Raw genomic sequence first — 21111 nt, 5'->3', positions numbered from 1 at the left:
GGAATGGACATATTAACATCTGCAGCCAAAATCAAGTTTGCCATCAGGACAATTAAGAACCAGTTAACGGCTAGTAAATTGGAATTTATGTGGAATTTTGTTAAATATAGCGCTTCCGTTGGAAACATCCTTTTAAAATCCAGTCCAAGGTAGGAGTGTGAAGTGAAAAAAATTTAAACATCCATGCCGTCTCAACGTGAGTCGGGACTTCACACGTGATTCTGTCCAGCCAATTGCTGAGCCCGTCGCAGGCACAACACTTCTCATGCTTGGGCACTGCAAGGAGGATAAAGAGTTCGGAGCATGCGCAGTGGGGATTACTCTTATGAAACCAGACTGCCGAGCCGGGGATCTGTGAAAACGGTGTTAACCAACTCCGCTGCTCAAGATCCACAAGGCGAAACTAGGGAAAGAAATGTTTTTTTCTTTGAGGTTGACATAGTAATCACATCTGGGGACCACTTCAAAGGTAAGGTAATATGCGTTGTATTCACATATAGATCATTTTGGGGTTAAAAAAGAGAAAAGCTATTGAGTTGACTGAGGTTGCATAACTATTGATCCGGTGATCCAATTTCAGTCTTCAGAATGCTCATTCTTCACAAACTTCTGAAGTCTCATATAGATGAAAAAAAATGTGACCACTGTATTTGTATACCCTATCAATTGTTTTCTACGCAGCTTGTCAAAACAGTCATAACATGCTAATTTCTACCTTAGCTCATTGACCTGATTTCTTTCAATACCCTGAAGCCTACGTGTTTACATGTAGACTAGCCCAGACAGTTGCCAACTTCAACAGTAGGCAATGGTTTTTAGGTGAGAAGACCTCATCCTAGAATTCTATGTAAAATTGTTTTTTGGAAACAGTAGCTATTCTCCGACACTTACAGCTACATCATTTGTGAATCACAGTGCAATATAGCCTGGTTAAATAGTCTTTTAAGTATGTACTTTGTCTTTTAAAGCCTCTACTGTAGTGAATGCGTGACACTAACTCAATGCCTCGCAGTTTAATTGGCTAGTTACACAGTGTTTTTACATTTAAACAACATTACCCGTGTGAGTTTTATGTTAACATAGCATCCCTCTTTCCTCCTCATTCATTGTTAACGCATTCCCTCGAGTGGTTTTAAAAAGAATCTGAATAAAATAATGTTGCCACTGCTTCACTTGCCAGTGTTGCTTCTCATTTGCCTCCTGCGTTCAGTGGGTGCCAGGGGGCTTTGACTCATGCATGCAACTAACCACCTCTCATAAACGCCACTTAGCCACCCGCACCACCAAAAAGCTACCACTTAGTCACCCAGATGACTACTATAGACCAGGAAGCCATGTAGTCATAGTGTTGGCCTACAGTCTGTGTAGAGGAGGATGCCCAGTGGGCTGTAAGGGGCCTGGAGCCATGTTGTTGTGAAAGGGTAGGCCTGGTCCATTCTTGTAAGCAAGATCTAAATCATACACAAATATAATTGCTTTAGTCCAACACTAAAATGATCAAAAGTATGAACTTGAGCCATTTGATGGATTTATACCAAGGTCTGAGTCTAACCAGCAATAACATGTTATAAAAACTGGTTCTCTGTCATTAAACATTGAAATATATCCATTCAAACAAAACAGTTATAAATACTGGAAGAGTTTATGATTACTGTGATTCATTATTTCCTCTCCTTTGTCTCCAAACCAATTGCCTCTGCCCCCTCATCATCAGCCATTTGATGGCCCCTAATTCCATCCACTGGTTCCGGAAGGGCCTCCGTCTGCATGACAACCCTGCGCTGCAGGAGGCCATCCGAGGGGCTGGCACTGTGCGCTGTGTTTACTTCCTGGATCCCTGGTTTGCCGGCTCCTCCAACTTGGGGGTCAACCGCTGGAGGTGAGTGAAGCGGAGGTTGTCTTCTTTATAGATATATATATATAGATATAGATATATATATAGTTCAGTTGTGATTTGGAGTTGTGCTGTGCAGAACATGTGGGGTTCGATTCAAGGTAAAGCCCTTATCTATATCCATCCTCTCGTTGTACAGTGTAGGTAAGGAGGTCCTCATTTGGCTCATGTTAATACCTGTGTAACAGATTAGTGTCTATTTTAGGGACATGTGTACATGGTCAACCCATTTGTAGCGAGGACTAAATACATACTAGTAGGAGTGGCCACAAGGTGTTCGATCTTATCCCTGGCATAAATGCAGCCTCAAGCATTTTCAGTCGCAGAGGGAGATGTGTGCAAAGAGCTCAGGGCACATCGTTTAAATCAATCTGCCAGCGCACATTGGAAGCAAAAGTGATCTCTCTTCTCCACTGATTCTTCAGACATAGATGTTTTCCAAGAGGCTTGCTGCAAACTAGGTTGTTATTGATTGGTTATAGACTGAGCTGTGTAACTAAGAAGATGAGGTCACTACAGCTCCTGTTGTTATCAACTCTTCCCCAGCCCGGGTTTCACATTTGCTCCTGTTCCTCAAGTCTGACTTACTCCTTAAATAGCCAAACATGACATTTGTCACCTGGTGGGACACCTGGGCATGCTGACTAATCCTTGGGTAGAGATCTTGTTCAACAAACATCAGCTTAGTGTTAAGAGCGGGAGTCAGATGGCTGAGTGGTTAGGGAATTGGGCTATTGCTCAGAAGGTTGCCGGTTCGATTCCCAGCTGTGCCAAATGACATTGTGTCCTTGGTCAACGCACTTCACCCTACTTGCTTTGGAGGATTGTCAGAGGGGGCAAATAGGCCTGATTATCCTTTGGTGTGTACCCAGCATTAGAAGAGAAAAAAACTTTTAGGTCTGGTAAAAAATAAATTAAAAAAGACATTGCTACATGGAAAGAATGTAGGTTAGTATGCTGGCATATGAAATTTGAGTCATTGGTTGTCATGGTGATGACCCAGTTTTGTGGACGCCTGCTCATGCAGCTTGGCCTACTTTGACTGATATGTAGCACCAGGAAGTTGGAGAGATTTGATATGACTTCTAAATTGTAAACTTGTAACTTTTTTTCTGGGGGGGGGGGGGGGGGGGGCAGCGGCGGGTTGGGGGGAAACAGAAATGACATGCCTTTGTGTAAATAAGATAAATGACATGCCTTTGTGTAAATAAGATAAATGACATGCCTTTGTGTAAATAAGATAAATGACATGCCTTTGTGTAAATAAGATAAATGACATACGGCCATTTAGTTGGTTTAATAAAAGGGCAAGCTATAGACCTGTTTTATAGGAAAGGTTAAAGGTCCTTAAATGACTTATTTTGTGATCTGGCGCTAAACTGGCGTAAAGTTACCTTGACCTTCAAGGGGGGGGGGGGGCGGGGGGGGTGCCCCCCCTAATATAATGGTAGGGGAACACTGTCAGGGTTGTGTGAAGAAGCTCCTGCTCCAGTCTGCTCCCAGGCCAGAGAGTCCTAACTGGGTTGGCTGAGGGAGCAGGAATGAGGTTACTGGGCTAATTTGGCCCTCTCCTTTGCTCCAAACAGCGTTAGCGCCTGCGCTCTGACAACTAGGCCATACTGCTTATATAAAGACTGACGTAGACTCGAGCAGCAGGCCGCAGTACACGGGCAACACCATGGGGTGTCTCTTCCCCCACAACACACTCGCACATGCACTGACTCATGTGTTATTACATGCACACAGCGTCATTCAGGCACATGCACACACAGACCCAAACACTGACATAGCCTACTTCTTCACTTTGTTTTACAAATGAACACAAACTCTCACACACTGTATGTCACGAGAGTCTCACGGACACCCACCCAGAGTATCACACCAGTAATGCAACTTTTTTTTGCAACTGTACAATGAAAATATGTTTTTTTTACAATGTCGGCATGAGACAATGTTACTGATAAGTGTTACATAGAATCTGTTATCCACATGTGCTTGTGGGGTTTGGCAAATCTACGAATGTGTTGACTAACCAGAGATTTGGAGCAGTGGCAACTTGACTGGCTGCTGTTAATCTGGGCTTTGGTGTTGGAGGGCAGATGGGCAGGCAGGCAGACAGGCAGACAGGCAGACAGGCAGGCAGGCAGGCAGGCAGGCAGGCAGGCAGGCAGGCAGGCAGGCAGGCAGGCAGGCAAAACCAGAGCACCCACCCCTCCTCCCCTGACCTTAGCTGATGAAAGTTCCCAGGCTCAAACTGCAACCCAGGAAGACATTTGGAAGTTGATTGAATGAAATTCCTTTTGTTGTCGGAAGTTACCATTTGACCAGAAAATACAAAGATTTATCACCCCATAGATGGAGAGAAAAACGATTTTGATGGCAGAGAGTCTGTAGTGCGTCATACGGTACCCCAGCCAGTCCAGAGAGATTTGAAAAATAGAACAGTGTTTCATGAGAACCCATTGATAACTGTGAATTGTGACATTTTCCCTCCATAGCACAAAAAAAACAACAACGCTCATTCAATCTGAGGTCAATGATGGTTCAGGGTGTCTTACATTTATCTCCAAGAGTGGGTACAAATGTGAACCAGAAAAACGAAGGTCTCTGTGAATGATAACTGGTGACAACCTGCTACAGTAGCACAACATGACCTTAGTGATTGTAGCCTTGCTGGATCATCTTCCTAACTCTACAGTCTGCGGGGCTCTGGTGAACATGCAGGACAGATTCCATGTGTATTGGTGAGGTGAGGTGGTTGGAAGGAAAGACTAATGGAACAGTGCGTCAGACGTGACCTTTCAGATCGGCAAATACTGATTAACAGAACCCTTGACTATGGACAACCCACTGACTCATGGCGTCATTACCATTGAGTGGAACTCAGAGTTCTGAATAATTCAAATGGTCGTTCACAGCCTACATACACATGTTTTCAGGTTAAATGGGACATGTTTTTATTTGTGTAGGACCACTCAACCATACCAGAGTGTATTGTCCCAGAGCCTTGTGGGTCACTGGTAGAACAGGGACCCGTAGAGGAGATGTATGGTATTGCAGTTACAGTGTTGGTGCTGATCACTTGATGAAATAAGAGGAGGCTATAATGTCATTAAATGACTTGCTGAACAAACAGTCTGCACTACACTACTCCCAAACACATTCAGCCTTATTAGTTGTGGTGAAATTTAGAATGAAATGCACGACAGTGTTTTACTGTAAATATGAATGAAAGGCTGGATCTTTAGATATAACTTTAGATATAAACGATAATAGGCAGACACTATTGAACAGCAGAAAGCTAAGAGTGTGTCATTATACTGTATACCTTGGTTTGACTCTGACTCAGTGACTCGTCTGCCTCTCTCTGCCTGGGTCCATCCCTGCTGATCACCTCCAGTCTGAATGACTTTCTGACTCTCCACTAACAACCTGTCTGTCTTTCACCGGTTTGCTATCCGTCTGTTTGACTGTATCTTCCTCTCAATCCTATCAGGTTCCTGCTGCAGTGCCTGGAGGATCTGGATGCCAGCCTGAGGAAACTGAACTCCCGCCTCTTCGTCGTCCGAGGCCAGCCTGCCAATGTGTTTCCTCGCCTCTTCAAGGTGACAAGACAGAACAGTGGGGAACATCTGCTGGTCATCAGATTAGAACCAATCTCTCTTCTCCATTGAGCAGGGAGGTTCAACCCTGGTCCAGGGGGGTCCACTCTCCTGTATGTGTGAGCTTGACAACAACCATTCATTTGGTTTTACACATCAAGTGTACTGGAGCAGGGAAACATCTCAAACACACAGGACAGTGGACCCTGAGGACCAGGATTGAACACCCCTGCCATAGAGCATAATTGTCTTTTTGAGTGTAGTCCGAATGGTTACTCTAAAGTTGTACTGCCAACATCCTCTCCCACTTCCTTTCCAGGAGTGGAAGATCTCACGGCTGACGTTCGAGTACGACTCGGAGCCCTTTGGGAAGGAGCGGGATGCTGCCATCAAGAAGCTGGCCAAGGAGGCTGGGGTGGAGGTCATCGTCAAGACCTCCCACACCCTCTACGATCTGGACAAGTAGGTCACACCGTCTACACACACCTCACACGTGTTCCTCTCACTCGCCTACCTAAACGTCTCCACGCCTTTTAATACACGTTGTGCCTTTTAGCACTACAGATTTTTACACCTGTCTCTATCTCTCCTGCCCCCCTCCACCTGCCCCCCTCCACCTGCCCCCTAGGGTGATCGATCTGAACGGTGGCCAGCCCCCTCTGACCTACAAGCGTTTCCAGACTCTGGTCAGCCGGCTGGACCCCCCTGAGATGCCGGTGGACACCATCTCCAGCAGCATGATGGGGTGCTGCATCACGCCTGTGTCTGAGGACCATGGGGACAAGTACGGGGTTCCTTCCCTGGAGGAACTAGGTGGGTCTGGTCAAAGATCAACCTCGTCAGCACACCAGTCTGCCTGGTTAAAAATTTACCTAGCCAACCAGAGCACCAGTCAGGCAGGCAGGCTGGTGGAACTGGGCTTTGGCTCTGGTCAAACGGTCAACCAAAATGTCAACCAGGCAGTCATTTGCCAAGGAGCTGGAGGTGCTTGAGAACAGCCCTGGGTAACCCTCTTAGCTAGACACCTGGAGGTCCATTCACAGAGTAGACTGACAGCAGGTCCAGTCATGGTTGAGCTGGAGTCAAAGATCAGGCTATTTCTGTCTGCTTAAGTCTGGAGACCTGGGCATAGCCATGGCTGACCCCAGATCAGTACAGTATTTGGCACACAAACTGATGCGTGACAGACGCAGGTCAACTCACGTGGAGACACTCGGGTTCTTGGAGAACCTCTAAATGAGAAACTGTAAAGGGATTGTCTTGGTTGAACATGGATGTGGCGTTAAGCTGAACTGTCCTCCCCAGGCTTTGATACTGAAGGCTTGCCTACAGCCGTGTGGCCGGGAGGTGAGACAGAGGCTCTGACCAGAATAGAGCGCCACCTAGAGAGAAAGGTGAGAACTGTCCCTGAGACACGAGAACCACCATGAAGGGAAATGCATATACTACTCACTCTCTCTCAACCAGTGGGACCAGGGTTAGTTGACATTTCAGTCTAAGCCCTATTCTCCCACCCGCTCTCCCCCGACTCCCCCCTCTCTCCCCCTAGGCGTGGGTGGCCAACTTTGAGCGCCCCAGGATGAATGCCAACTCCCTGCTGGCCAGCCCCACAGGCCTCAGCCCCTACCTGCGCTTCGGCTGCCTCTCCTGTCGACTCTTCTACTTCAAACTCACCGACCTCTACCGCAAGGTCAGAACTCAGACCTCAGTCCATGGACCTAAGTTCCTTTTTCCTACATTGCATTTCAGTCTAGTTGGTTTTACATCAGAGACTTGTAACAAGCTAATATGCTTCTCTGACACCCCCCCCCCCCCCCCCCCCCCAGGTGAAGAAGAACAGTTCACCGCCCCTCTCCCTGTACGGCCAGCTACTATGGCGGGAGTTCTTCTACACGACCGCCACCAACAACCCCCGCTTCGACAAGATGGAGAGCAACCCCGTCTGTGTCCGCATCCCGTGGGAGCGCAACCCCGAGGCCCTGGCCAAGTGGGCAGAGGCCAAGACGGGCTACCCCTGGATCGACGCCATCATGACCCAGCTGAGGCAGGAGGGCTGGATCCACCACCTGGCCCGGCACGCCGTGGCCTGCTTCCTGACCCGCGGAGACCTCTGGATCAGCTGGGAGGAGGGCATGAAGGTAGAGGAGGGGGAGAGAGGAGTGGAGAGGAGTGTATTGGAAAGGGAAGGGGGGGGGGGGGTTGGAGTGTAAAGGGTGCTAGAGGGTCACCAAAGATGGGAGCTGGTGCAGACCTCTATGGAAGCGTACTGTTGTCCGGCTGACCATGGAGCTGTCCTTGTCTGACGCTGCAGGTGTTTGAGGAGCTGCTGCTGGACGCAGACTGGAGCGTGAACGCAGGCAGCTGGATGTGGCTCTCCTGCAGCTCCTTCTTCCAGCAGTTCTTCCACTGCTACTGCCCCGTGGGCTTCGGCCGGCGCACAGACCCCAACGGGGACTTCATCAGGTGGGTCCCTGTCCTGGCACGCCTGAGTTGGTCCCCCTCCACATCGCTGTCTAACTATGGAGAAGAGAGCTTCTGCCCCCTCCAGGCCCAGCACAGGGCGGGCATGTCGGCCAGATGACATTGTCAGGGTAGGATACTTTGAGAGGATAAAGAGGTCTCCCAGTATACTTTATAGGAATAAGAGGCATAAGACCTCATAAAACCATGACATCAATTCATAAATGGAATTAGACGGCTAGCAGTCACAGAGGAGCCACTGTCAGGGGAGTGTGACTAGCAGACCGGGGGGGGTGGGAGGGGTCATGGTTAGGGACACCCTGTTCCACCATCAGGAAACCAGATGTGCCTTGAGACGGGAAGAGAGAGTGATAGAGGGATGGAGGGAGTCCTCCTCCCTCTGGGCAAGTGCTGCTTCAGTCCATCCGTCTGTCTGTCTTCCTCTCTCACACTCTGTCGCTCTCTTTTCAGTCGGATGGACCGACAGGGTGAAGGCACACTTCTCCTGTGCGCGGGTGTTTGTATCTGTGTACTTCAGTCTGACCATTCTAGTGAATGACTGTGTACTTTCTAGTTTGACACCGCTCTCTCTCTCTATTGCGCCTGCTGTCACTTTTTCCGTTGTCGAGACGGCTTTGTTTTTGTCCTGTCCCTATTGTATCTGTATGTCTGCCGTTCATTGGGATTGGGTGAAAAGTTCAGCCGTCCCTCTCTCCTTTGTATACTGTAGTTGTCTGCTTTTAAGACGAAAGCCATTCTCAGCCAAGGCACTTGGAAGCCTGTGAACTGTGAAACCGGTTTGAAAACCGTCAGTGAGGAGACGTGGTCCCTGATCTTCCTGGTGGGAGGGCTGTGGTCCCCATGTGGGTCACGAGGGTCCCACCAGGCACACAGAGACCACAGGGCTGGGCTGAACACTGCAGTTAGCACGTTTCTCTGCCTCGGCTTGGGATCACTGTTGTCTCAAAAGCGAGCGATGGCAGTCGGAGGGGCAGGGAGGGGACCTGAACCTCTTACTCATCCCAAAGTGTTGCTTTGGTCTGACCAGGGGCCAGGAGGGAGGGAGGGGCCAGGAGGGAGGGGCGTGGGAGGGAGGGAGGGTCACTGGTAGGTTCACTGCCTCTGATTTTCTAACGCGTTTATAGTAGGAATCTCCCTAGCGCCGGGGCTCAGGCAGGACGCCTCGGGGCGTCCGTCTGTCATGTGGTCTCTGGGCTGTTCCATCCACCCCCCCCCTGCTCTGCTGAGGCCTGGCGAGCCCTGGTAAGGTCCGACCGAGTAGGTAGGTGGCCTCAACCTTGTACAACAAGCACCAAGGAAACCCCTCCAACCAGCAGTCCTCCAGGGGTCCTGCACCCCTCAGACATCAAACTCCATAGACGCCTTGGTCTACCTCCACAGCTACTTTCTGAGTGTTCTGGAGAGTTCTTAGGTTTCACAGGCCTATATTTTGTCTTCAGAGATCTACGTTGGTCTAGCGTCTTTTAAGTGCCTACAAACGTGTACATGGTGTTCAATGGTCTACTTATGGTGTTCATAGGTCTACTTAAGGTGTTCATTGGTCTACTTAAGGTGTTCATTGGTCTACTTAAGGTGTTCATTGGTCTACTTATGGTGTTCATAGGTCTACTTAAGATGTTCATTGGTCTACTTAGGGTGTTCATAGGTCTACTTAAGATGTTCATTGGTCTACTTAAGGTGTTCATAGGTTTATTTATGTCAGTGCTCTTCATAGGTCGTGTTAATGGGTCTGTTTATGGGTTCTGTCCTTGTTGATAGGGCTACAGAGGTGTACTTACTTCAGGATAAGATACTTTATTTTAGGTGTCAGTTGAATGGGCACACTGTAGTATACAGATGGTAGTTCATTTTGTGGTACTGTTCTGTAACTAGTATGTATTAGAATCTATGTTTCAAATGTGCATGTGTAGAAGCTATACGATAGCAGTGCCATTGGATTACTTACCAATTGCCTGTTTCATTCCTAGTTGTAGTTTAATTTTAGTAAAACTAAATCAAGTTACCTGTACTTATTAACTGTGATATCATATTTGCTTTTCTGGCTAGAACAAGTTTACTGTGTCGTCAGCTGTAACACTTATCATGCATCTCTTACATGTTCCTACTAGGAACATATCGTTTCTAGTATTGAACAGAATATAACAGTTAGGAGAATGTAAAATGTTTGCACAGTGGGTGCAAATATGCATTTTAATGTTATGAAATAGAGCTTTATCCAGCCTTTTGTAACGTTGTACCAGCAGCATGTACCTGGTGTGTGAATGACTGTTCTCCTTCCTCCAGGGCTGCTTTCCATTCTAGAAAGTTCTACCTTCTGGTTATGCTCCCTATTTCATGCCCCTTCATAGATCTGATATAGACGTTTAGATGGATCTAACATGGGATTCATATGGATCTACATCCCTGCACATACAAAAACATCTTAGATATTTGAAGAGGATTAAGCAAGGACACACAAAATAAAAATAAATAACTTCACAAAATTGTCCCGAAGCCACTCTCATGCACTACTACCACAGAGTCTGGCAACTTCTGCATACTAATGAAAGAACTCTGCCGTTTTAATCTCTCCCTTCCAGACGCTACCTCCCCGTCCTCCGAGGGTTCCCTGCCAAGTACATCTACGACCCCTGGAACGCTCCAGAGTCCGTGCAGACGGCTGCCAAGTGCATTATCGGTGTGGATTACCCCAAACCCATGGTCAACCATGCAGAGGCCAGCCGCCTCAACATCGAGAGGATGAAGCAGGTCTACCAGCAGCTGTCACGCTACCGGGGACTAAGTACGGGCTAGTTAACATGGTAGAAGACTGGTTATGGATAGTTGCAAGACTAGGTATGGGCTAGTTAACATGTGCTGGGAGTAGAAAGGCCTACTTTAGATGGTCCTGTACAAAGTAAGTTATGAAACTGATAAGAATTAATCAAAATGACTAAAGGGAATATAGAAAATATACTTTTATATAAGGGCTGGTTATGGGCTAGTTAAGTTATTTAAAATACTGTGTTATGACTAGTTTACAGGACTGGTACATGTTATGGGTTAACAGGGATTGGCATGGATGATATGATGTTACTGACAGCAACCTCTCTCCTGCACGTCAGGCCTGCTGGCGTCTGTGCCCTCCAATGGGAACGGCCATGGAGCCATGATGGTCTACTCTCCTGGAGACCAGCCGTCTGCTTCCAACACACCACACGGTGAGTTAGCCTCAACCTACCCACTTAACCTGGGTTAAACACCCAGGTTCATGTGATCTAAAGGTGCCGTGTTCTCTCTCCAGTGCCCCTTGTGTCCGGGAGCCCGGTTGTCACCGGTAACGGCAGCGGGAGCACCCTGCTAAACTTTCACAGAGAGGACCAGCCGGGGCCGCGTGGTGTTCAACAACAACAACAACAGCAGCAGCAGCAGCAGCAGCATGGTAGGTCATGAACTGCGACTGTTTCAGCTTTACAAGACTCAGGAATCTGTACTTTAATGTTGTTCAGCTGGTGATACTCTGAAGTTGACTTTGTCTCCAGGTTACCAGTCAGTGCCAGACGCTAGCTTGGCTGTGCCCAGCAGCACACTCTACCACGAGTTTGCTATGCCTCAACACCCAGGTAGCTGAGACATGTCACACAAACACACTTATCATCTCCGCCTAGATCCTCTGAACCATGGATGTTCTAACGTGTGTGTGTGTGCTGTCGTTCTTCAGGGCGCCTGCTGCACTCGGGAGGCAGCGTTACAGGAAAGCGGGGACGCGAGTCGCTGCGTGACTCACTCAGGCAGGAGGACGATGACTCCTGCTCTCTCCTCAAGATCCAACGACAGAGCACAGAGGTCAGACTGGGGTCGAGGGTCAAGCGTACTCACATATCATATAAAGGCCACAACATGTATTGATATGACCTCTCTATGACATTGTGACTTTGGACAGTTTTCTGATGACTCTGGTCCTGTTTGCCAGAAGGGCTGTTATGCTTATCTTTCTTTTTTCTCTCTCAATTTTTTTCCAGAAGACCTAGTGAAGTTGGAGACCACCCACAATATCTTGATTGAGTCTACACTGAACTGACTCGATGGAAGGCCTACATTATCAGGGGACAGAAGTTACTGGGTTTTCCTCACCCACACAGAGTTCAAAACGATATTGCCTCAAAAAATATTTTTTGGATCGCCGGGAATCAGAGGTGAAATGAGGCTAGTTGGAGAACTTTGAAGAGATGTAGAGGCAGTTAACAGTGCCACATCAGCAGTTATGCCTGTCCTCAGAAGGCCCTCTGTCCTCAGGTCTAATCTTAAGCTAACAACCACCAGCAAGGTGACACCTTAAAAACCTGTGCCAGCATTATTAGACAGGGCAAAAATGTGTTCGGCTTCTGTTAAGCAAATGGAGCACATTGTACATATTGACTTATCGTAGTTGAAATATTTGGATTGAAAGTATTATATCAAATAATTTGATCTGTGCCAGTTGAACAAGATTGTGACGTATATTTGCTCAAACATTCCCATAATATCATTCAACTCCAAATTGACTAACAGTTTACAACAATTGAGTAACAACTACAGGTTGAGAAATCCAACCAAAGATGTTTTATAGATAGAAATCCCTGCCAGATTGTTGATTGGAATACACACTTGTGTATAGAACCACACAGTTTATACATACGGTATATTTTTTTATATTGTGCGAGTTGTAGTACATCATATAAACCATTTTTATATCAGAATAAAACACCGGATGAGTTCTCATTGGGATGGCCTGTCTCTCTGTATAAAACTACTGCACCATATTAACATGGATAGAGAAGGCAGCTACATAGGATCAGGTGCTCAACATCTGTGTTGCAGTGTGTATGCAGGTGTTTGGATAAGCTAATCAGTAGAGTTATGGATGATATGAGTCTTGTTCTGGCATTACTTGTCAGGTAGGGGCATAACAGCAACTAACAGCGCTGTAGAGACCCTCCACCACTAGGGGGCAGTCACAACCACGTCTTCTGTTTTCAGCCAGACTTCACCTCTGCATTCCTATGGGGATTTTTATTTCTATTTAATATTTATAAAAAGAAAGTGTGGTCAGTACGAAGGAAAATGACCGGAATTGTGGACTTTTGATGTGTTTGGTCTCAACCAAAAAAAGGCTTGCCGAAAGGACCCTTGGCAGTATAATTAGAGGTTTTTCTCAACCCCACAATCTGACAGTACAGGGTATGACCATGTCTGTCACACTTGTAAAAAAAAAAAAAATCTTTAAGATTTCTTAGAAAAAACAAAAATCTCCAAACAGGATGGAAGTACAGTCAACATCAAACCTTAAGGCAAGATGCCATCAATGTGTGAACACAACCCAACATTCCTCCATGTTTATGTAAAGGTAGGAAGTAGACTCAGTAGTGTGTTGGGAGTCAAGTCCCATGTCCTAGCTCTGAGACCAGATGATATCCATCTGTCCCTGCAGAAACAGCTGGGTTGTTTGGAGTTGATCCTTAAACCATCAAATATCAGAGAGTGCCAGGAAAGGTGTGGTGATCCTCTTAGCTCTCTCTCTCTCGTCAGTGGACAACTGTGTGGTACTGCTAGTGACCACGGGCTAGGAAGACTAGGGGGGAGAACTGAGGTCATTATTAAAACATTTTGGGTGGTGTGATTCAGTTGTGACTCTGACGATGAAATGTACATATTGTTGTTTTCATGTGAAAACAAAAGAAAAGCTGAAGGTCTTTCTTTGTCCTATGTTCTTTGTTTTCTGTAAAATGAACATGAAGCAGGAAATGATGTATTTTGCGGTCTTTCTGTGAAAAGTTTTATTGTGCATAATCAGCCTTGACAGTAAAATAAAATGGGTTTCAACAAGTTTCTATTGTAACTTTTTTGTGGTTTGTTTTCATCTGTTGAAATAGAAAATATGGAGGTGAAAAGGCACATCCTGATCAATGAAATGAAGGGGGAAACCCCTGACTCCCTTTCTTCAGCACATTAAGGATTGTCGTTCTCACCCAGAGGTACAGTCAGTCCACAAGCAGCTTCAGACTGAGACACGCAACAGTACTAGTAGTTGGAAAACAACCTGAACATTAAATTGGTCAAGTAAATCAAAGCTTAATGAGACCCCAGGTTCTACATAAACCACCTTACCTTTGAGGTGCTGTGGCTCCTGCTGGTCAGGAGCCCATCTCTCTGACAGGGCGAGGGGAGGGGGGTGAGTCTTCACTCCTTCCAGCCTTGGTAACTGAAACCTGCATACAACTGATGACTTTCTCCTCCATTCCTTCCCCTCATTAGAGTGAGCTCTTGTCAAAGCAAGAAATGATGAGCTTGGCACTAATCTTCCAGTAGCTAGTCCATTAAGAAGCCCTTGACTGTAACTTGAAGACTCATACAGACCATGTCAGCCAAGACCGCTCCCTGATGCTGCCTCAGAAAGACAACACGTGAATTCAGCTGTGCGCTTGAGTGAGGATGAGGGTTTGGTGTCACCTCATCCCCCAGCTAACTGTGACAACTCTCCTGGCTTTGATCCATTACAGTTGTTTGGATTACCAGCACTGGCTGGCTAGCTAGCTATATAGAACACTTGCATGAGGAAGGACAGTGAATATGATAATGCAGTGACCACCTCATGAGATAGCGCTCCCCAGCTAGACGTCCACCTTATCACTAACCACAATGTCACCCACCTCTCCATTTCCCCCCTCTCTCCCTCCATCTCTACTCTCAGTTTTTTTTCCCTCCATTCGTCTCCCTTTCATTTCACCAAATGTATCAGTCTGTTGAATCACAATGCCTATTTTATTCACCTATGTCCTTCCCAGATCCATCTCTCCTAGTTACCTCTTCCCACCTATTCTTCCTCCCTCCCCCATCCCCCTCCACTCTCCCGCCTCGCTTTCTGTCCTCTCTTTCATTGAGGCTTCATTCGCCATACCTCAATTCTCCCTCCCCCATCCCTCTCTCCCTCCCCCATCCCTCTCTCCTTCCCCCATCCTTTCTCCTGTAGCTCCTCTATATCTTTCATGCCTTCAGTCCCCAGGCCCCTCCCCCTCCCCAGCCCCCCCCCCCCCAGCCCCTCCTTCCCCAGTCTGATGTGTAGATATGTGCACAGGTTGCAGGGACCTGCAGCTGATGCAAGGTTAACACTGTCTTATACAATAATAGAAGTTTAACCTAGTATTATAAATGTGGATTTAAAGCCAGGGATCGGGTCTACTGGAATTTGTATTCCCTTGTTGCATCCAACAGACTAACTGAATTCTTATTAGAGAATAGAACCAGTCTGCACACACACATGAAACAATGCACCGTTTTATTGGGTTGAGTTTATTGAATTTGAATAGATTCAACCTTGCATTGATTCCTGTGTTTAGGTCCCCTTGTGCCGAGGTCCCTGGTGTTGACATGCTGGTGGAGAGAGGAGGGGAGGGTCCTGTTGGTGATGATATTGATCAGACGAGCCCCTGAGGCCGTGATGTTATTGATCAGAGCACATCGTGGGGACGGTGGCTCTGCTCATAAACACTGCTGCTGCTGCTCAAACACTCAATACAGGTGACATCTCCTCCTGCAGCTCCTCCTCTAATCACCTCCCACATCTCCTCTCCTCCTTCTCCCCCTTTCATTCTCATTCTACTCTCTTTCTTCCCCTCATTATTTTCTTGGCTCCTGTTCCTCCTCCTCGTTCCTGTTCCGTTGCTGCTTCCGTTCTCGTTCTCTTTGATTCAGGGGAGAGACTCTCTCTCTCTCTCTCTCTCTCTCTCTCTCTCTCTCTCTCTCTCTCTCTCTCTCTCTCTCTCTCTCTCTCTCCCTCTCTCTCTCTCTCTCTCACTCTCTCTCTCTCTCTCTCTCTCTCTCTCTCTCTCTCTCTCTCTCTCTCTCTCTTTCCCTCCAGATAAACTCGTGTTTCTCTGAGCTTTGATCTCATCGGGGCATTTGTCTTTCCCTAAGACCACAATTAAGAAGATTTAGTCCGACATCCATTCTGCTCCCCACAGCAGCTCTACTAAAGGGACCACAGGGAGAGAAGGAAGTAGAGAAAGAAATAGAACAACTGGGAGAGGAACTACAGAAGGAAGGACCACATGGACAGAAAGACTAAACTAGCCCAGTGTATCTGGATTTTCTCCTCTTTTTAATTGACAGAAACAAAATTATTTTGATGTTTAATCTCATAATGGATTTAGCTTTGCCTTTCTGCTCCTCCACCTAGTCCCCTTTCTCCCCCCCCCCCTGTGCCCCCCCCCCTTCTCTCCACCCCCATCCCCCCCTGTAGGGAGAACCCTGGTTCAGTCTGTAATTGCTTGTCAGATCTCTCTCTGCAGCTTTCAGGCCTGTCATCTGGGCGCCTCTCTGACACAGCATCACTGCCGGTCACCCCAGGCCACCTGACCTCTCATGTGTGGTGTGTGTGTGTCAGTGTGTGAGTGTACGGGTGTGTAAGTGTCAGAGTGAACACTGTCTGGGAGTTCTAACCTCTGATTGGTTCCCTGGGGTTTCGAGAAGCAGTGTGAGATGAAGGGGCTCTGCAGGGCTATTAAACTGTTCATGCTACTTCCTGACTGTCAGACTGGCAGACTGGGAGAAATCTGCCCAAACGTTCTACCTGCCAATCAGCAAAACAGCTTGTGGACACACACACAACATGGAACTGGAATGTGAGTGGTGGCTGTTCTATGAGATCCTGTAAGTACTGTCTTTCATGCTTGCCTGTGTGTGAGCACACTTGTGTCAGGATGCGTGTGCATGTGTATGTGTGTCAACAGTGTACAGAGCGTGACAGAAAGGTGACAGTGCAGGGACATTCCTCCTGGCTTACAGACACTATAATTGCTCTGTTGGTGATTAACTGCTCACTATGGACCATAGCATGGCACACACACACACACACACACACACACACCAATGCACCAGAGGGGGAAGGGGAAGAAGCAGAGAGAATGTCAAATGTACAGGATGGATGGTTTCTGTGTCTTTATGGATGGTTGCTGTGTCGTGTTGCCAGATCTGAGTAAACACTCTGAGATAAGCCTCCACATATAGTGTGGATTGAAGGACAAAATGTAGGTCCTTATCTGTAATATTCCATTTCCATCCAATCTAATGTAGCGTATGAGTTATGCATATAGACAGGTGCATGCACACACACACCCACACTAACCATCAAGTGCTCTGCTTCTCGGTGATAGGCTGCAGTAATTCATTCTCATCAGAAAATAGAAATGCTTTTCTCCTTACCTCATCTTAGACCATCACAGCAGATACTGTTCTAAACCGATTGATAACTCTATTTTCCTATTTATCTTTTCTTTCTGACACTCACAGATACACACTCACAGATACACACTCACAGATACATACTCACAGATACACACTCACAGATACACACTCACAGATACACGTTCAGACACACACACTCAGACACACGTTCAGACACACACACTCAGACACACTCTCATGCTTCTTCTCTCGCCCTGTCCAAACAGTTTCATGATCTCTTCCATTCAGACAATCTCATCTAACACTGCCCAGGTGAGCAAGAGGGGGAGGGGGAGAGAGGAAAGAGAGAGAGAAAGAACATTTGAAAGAGGGGGAGGAGGTGGAGGAGTGGGAGGGGTAGAGACAAATGCAGAAAAGGTAAGAGGAGGGGGCTGAGTAGGAGGAGAGATCTGTTGCCCACAGTAAAGAGAGAGAGAGAGAGAGAGAGAGAGAGAGAGAGAGAGAGAGAGAGAGAGAGAGAGAGAGAGAGAGAGAGAGGATGAATAGTGGCAATTGGTTTGCTGCTGATGCTGCTGTGTGAATCTCTGCATTCACTGCCGAGGGGCTGCAGAGGGATGCTACCCGGTGGTGCTGAACAAGGAGAGCACTTTCAGCTGAAGCTGCTGCTAGCAACGACCACTTTCTGCCGCAGGCAATTACTGCTAACTAATGCTGGTTAACACAGCTAGCTAAACTGCTGTTGTTTTGTGGTGGCTGCCAAGCTGAGAAAACAGAACCAGAACGTGGGAAGCTACCCTAGCTTTTCAGAGAGGAGGGGGAGAAGGAGGAGGAAGGGAACACTCGTCTGCAGCCCAGCCCAAAGAGAGACACTGCTGCTTGGGAAGGAGCCAGAGACAGCCCTGCCTGGCGGCTCTTTCTAGGAGGGATGCTACTAGACCCTTGGCATGTTTTGCTTGTTTCCAAGCCTGCCTGCTGCCAGCCCTCCGCGTGCCTGCCCCTGCCTCTGATTCCTCCTGTTTCCCTGCGTGCAAATTAAACTGGATTTCAAGAGAGAAGGAGATAGGGAGAAGAAGGAGAGCGAGAACAGGATTCTGCCAAAAAAACTAAACAAGTACGATTCTTTTTAAACTGGACATTTTTGTGGATCATCGTTGCACAGAAAAAGGCTTTGATGGAGATGGACCACAGAGACTGTCTGGTTTAGGCTACAGGATTACGTATCCGTGTCACAGGGTGGCACTGTCATTTCAATTCCTTGTTCGTTTATAGTCATGTAAATGTTTGGGTGTTAACTGTATCAAGTATGCCTCTGTGGTGATTAGTCACTTGTAGAGTGTTAGGCATTTCAATGAAGCTCCAGGCTGCATCAGAAAGCATGGATCACACCACGCTTTGACTCCAGTCAACAGGTCAACCAATCCACTGGCCAGTTAGTTCCTTTGACGTCTGACAGCTTTCTGTTCCTGACAGAATACATGGAGAAACATGTCAAACGCTCTAGACAGAATGTCAGGAGGGTGTCTCATTGATTCAGTTGTTGTTTCTCCCTATTTCCTCAATGATGAGCTGAAGGGAGCAGAGATCAGTGAGTAGGATGCCTAATGAAGAATGCCCCTAGGGAAATAAGTGGCCCTGCTAAGAGTAAATATCAGCCTAATCCACCCTCTCCTCTCCCCCTTCCTGAGGAATCCTCTCTGCTTTGATCCCAAATCCTCCGACACCCAGGGAATTCTCCAGGAATTATTTGGAATAGCGTATGCAAATGTGTGGACTGAATTGTTTATCTTCTACACATCACAGTCTCTAGAGTTTGATGAATGAACTACTATGTTGTTCCCTGAAGGAAAAAGGCTGAGTTTATGATGAGGACTATGATGAAGAAAATTCCCACAGGAGGGAAATGAGATAAATATTGTTTTTCTTCGGAGCAGTAATTTATTTGTATAGTTTTATTAGTACTGTGTTTGATTGAATATTTAAACATACAATCTTTTGGTCCATCTACGCTGATAATGCTGTTTGATGTTGAAATGAGCACAAAGATTTAGAGACACAAAAGCACACGCTGATAATCTGGATTAAAAAGCACAAGAACTGGAGTGAACCTGCATCAGAACCTGAAACAGATTAACACATTTCCGTTCAGGCTCTGTCATTGACCACAAAACTGTGTGTGAGGTTTCTTGTTGACATCGTAGAACAGATTCCTTGTTTTCAAAAGACGATCAAGACTCTTCTCTGTGGACTCTATGGATTCACCCATCACCATCTCTGACTGAAACCTCCCGCAGAGCCAGGATAAAGAACATTCAGCCGCCAACCTTTCCTTGCTAAAGAGAAACGAGTTTGACTGTTTATCTGGTTAGATAAGCTTGACCTTTAAGAAAACCTTAGCTGACTGGAATCTTCATGGAGCATCATTTCAACCTTCCTGTGCAAGAGACAACGTGTCACAAGTTGTAGCTCTCTCCCAGACTGAAAACCTCCAGAACTACCAGGGAGGACCTTTAAGAAGATCAAATCATCTTTGAACTTGTGAACTTTTGACATTTTGAGTCCATCATGGGGTGCAACATGTGTGTGGTCAACCGACCAGAGGAGCAGTACCGGGTCATGTTCCAGGTAAGCCCCGCCCTCCTGAACTGATGTGACTAAAAATGAACATTCAGTGTTTTCAGACATCAGTTTGCGAAGGGTCGCGTCTCTCTGTGAAGGTGTCAAGAGACATACAAATGTGGGAACTGTCTGTTTGCTCATTCAGAACGCACTCGTGTGACTCATACTTTATGCACACTCTCCACACCCCCCCCCCCTCCACACACACACGTGCACACCCACGCCTTCACACCAGCTCAGATATACATGCACAATGTGTGAGACACACCGAGCTCTTTCAATCATTCCGGCGCTTAGGGTTACCGCAGGTCTGGTCTGGGATCCCTGCCTCTCCTACATCACCAGGCAGGGGAGGCAGACGCATCCGCACTCTGGCTTCAGGCTCAAGGTTTAGACTACGGCTCTGCTTGAAACATGGTCAGAACTGACAAGCAGAACATCAGGAAGGACAGGCCAGTCAGTCTTTTGAGCAGTTCAGAAATGATGCCACCGAACAGCACATGGTCACTTCCGTACGATATATAAACACACGCACACACAGATGCACACAAACAGATGTTTTCCCTGCCCTCCGGGTACTCATATCCGCCCCCATCATCACTCTCTCTCACTTCCCCCTCAACACCCCCCATCACATGGTCTCAGTACCCCACCTTGGCAGGGAAAGTATGTCAGTATCCCTGTGTGTGATTTATTATGATCCATACAGTGTGTCCTCACGACCTGGGATGAAGATGTGCTGCAGTGGGTTTGGACACACACACACACCCACACCCACACACACACATATACACTATACACACATACACACAACCATAGTGTTCTATGTTCTGTTATTGTCTTGGTACGGTCATGTTCCATCTTGTTCTGTACACTTGGCTGCCATTAGTAAGTCTTTGCAATGTAGTCAGCCCCACACAGGCTGGGCCTCAGATCTAACCAGCACGTTGATAAGCTGTATCAATGCTTTATTAATGCATGCTCTCACTGTCAGAGCACGGGGGAAATATTACAGAGCTGCTCGGGTGAGGGGGCCTTCAACACACACACACACACACAACTGATCTGTCTTTGAAAAGAGAGAAGCTTTGGTGAAACTCTGCTGTAAAGAATCTTTGATATGAGCGATCAAACGTGAGGAATCCTGAGGGTAAGCCACCAGACTACTGAGGTGTATCAAAAAAGCCAAGGAATATACCATTAGATCCCTAATCTGTTCCGCTCCACACCTCCACACCATCTTTGTGTGTGTGTGTTTGGCTGAGTTCCTGCGTTTCAGTCTCTCCCCTGCTTTCTCTCTCCCCCTCTCCTGCCAGG

General features: G+C 47.0%; 1 protein-coding gene across 1 annotated transcript; it reads left to right on the top strand.

Annotated features, from left to right (window-relative positions):
• The first annotated feature begins 309 nt into the window (after nt 1-309).
• On the top strand, nt 310-13816 carry cry3a (cryptochrome circadian regulator 3a). Its single transcript, XM_047013938.1, has 15 exons — nt 310-469; nt 1715-1879; nt 5391-5499; nt 5816-5958; nt 6125-6309; nt 6802-6890; nt 7046-7186; nt 7323-7634; nt 7808-7959; nt 10557-10759; nt 11082-11177; nt 11261-11398; nt 11499-11579; nt 11678-11802; nt 11979-13816. The coding sequence occupies exons 2-15, from the start codon at nt 1722-1724 to the stop codon at nt 11985-11987; spliced, it is 1941 nt and encodes a 646-aa protein (XP_046869894.1). The 5' UTR covers nt 310-469; nt 1715-1721; the 3' UTR covers nt 11988-13816.
• The last annotated feature ends 7295 nt before the right edge of the window (nt 13817-21111 follow it).

Source organism: Hypomesus transpacificus, unplaced genomic scaffold (assembly GCF_021917145.1).
Source record: "Hypomesus transpacificus isolate Combined female unplaced genomic scaffold, fHypTra1 scaffold_210, whole genome shotgun sequence".
NCBI classification, from domain to species: domain Eukaryota; kingdom Metazoa; phylum Chordata; class Actinopteri; order Osmeriformes; family Osmeridae; genus Hypomesus; species Hypomesus transpacificus.
The sequence above is the reverse complement of the archived record's forward strand: the minus strand, read 5'-3'. Positions and strand labels throughout refer to the sequence as shown.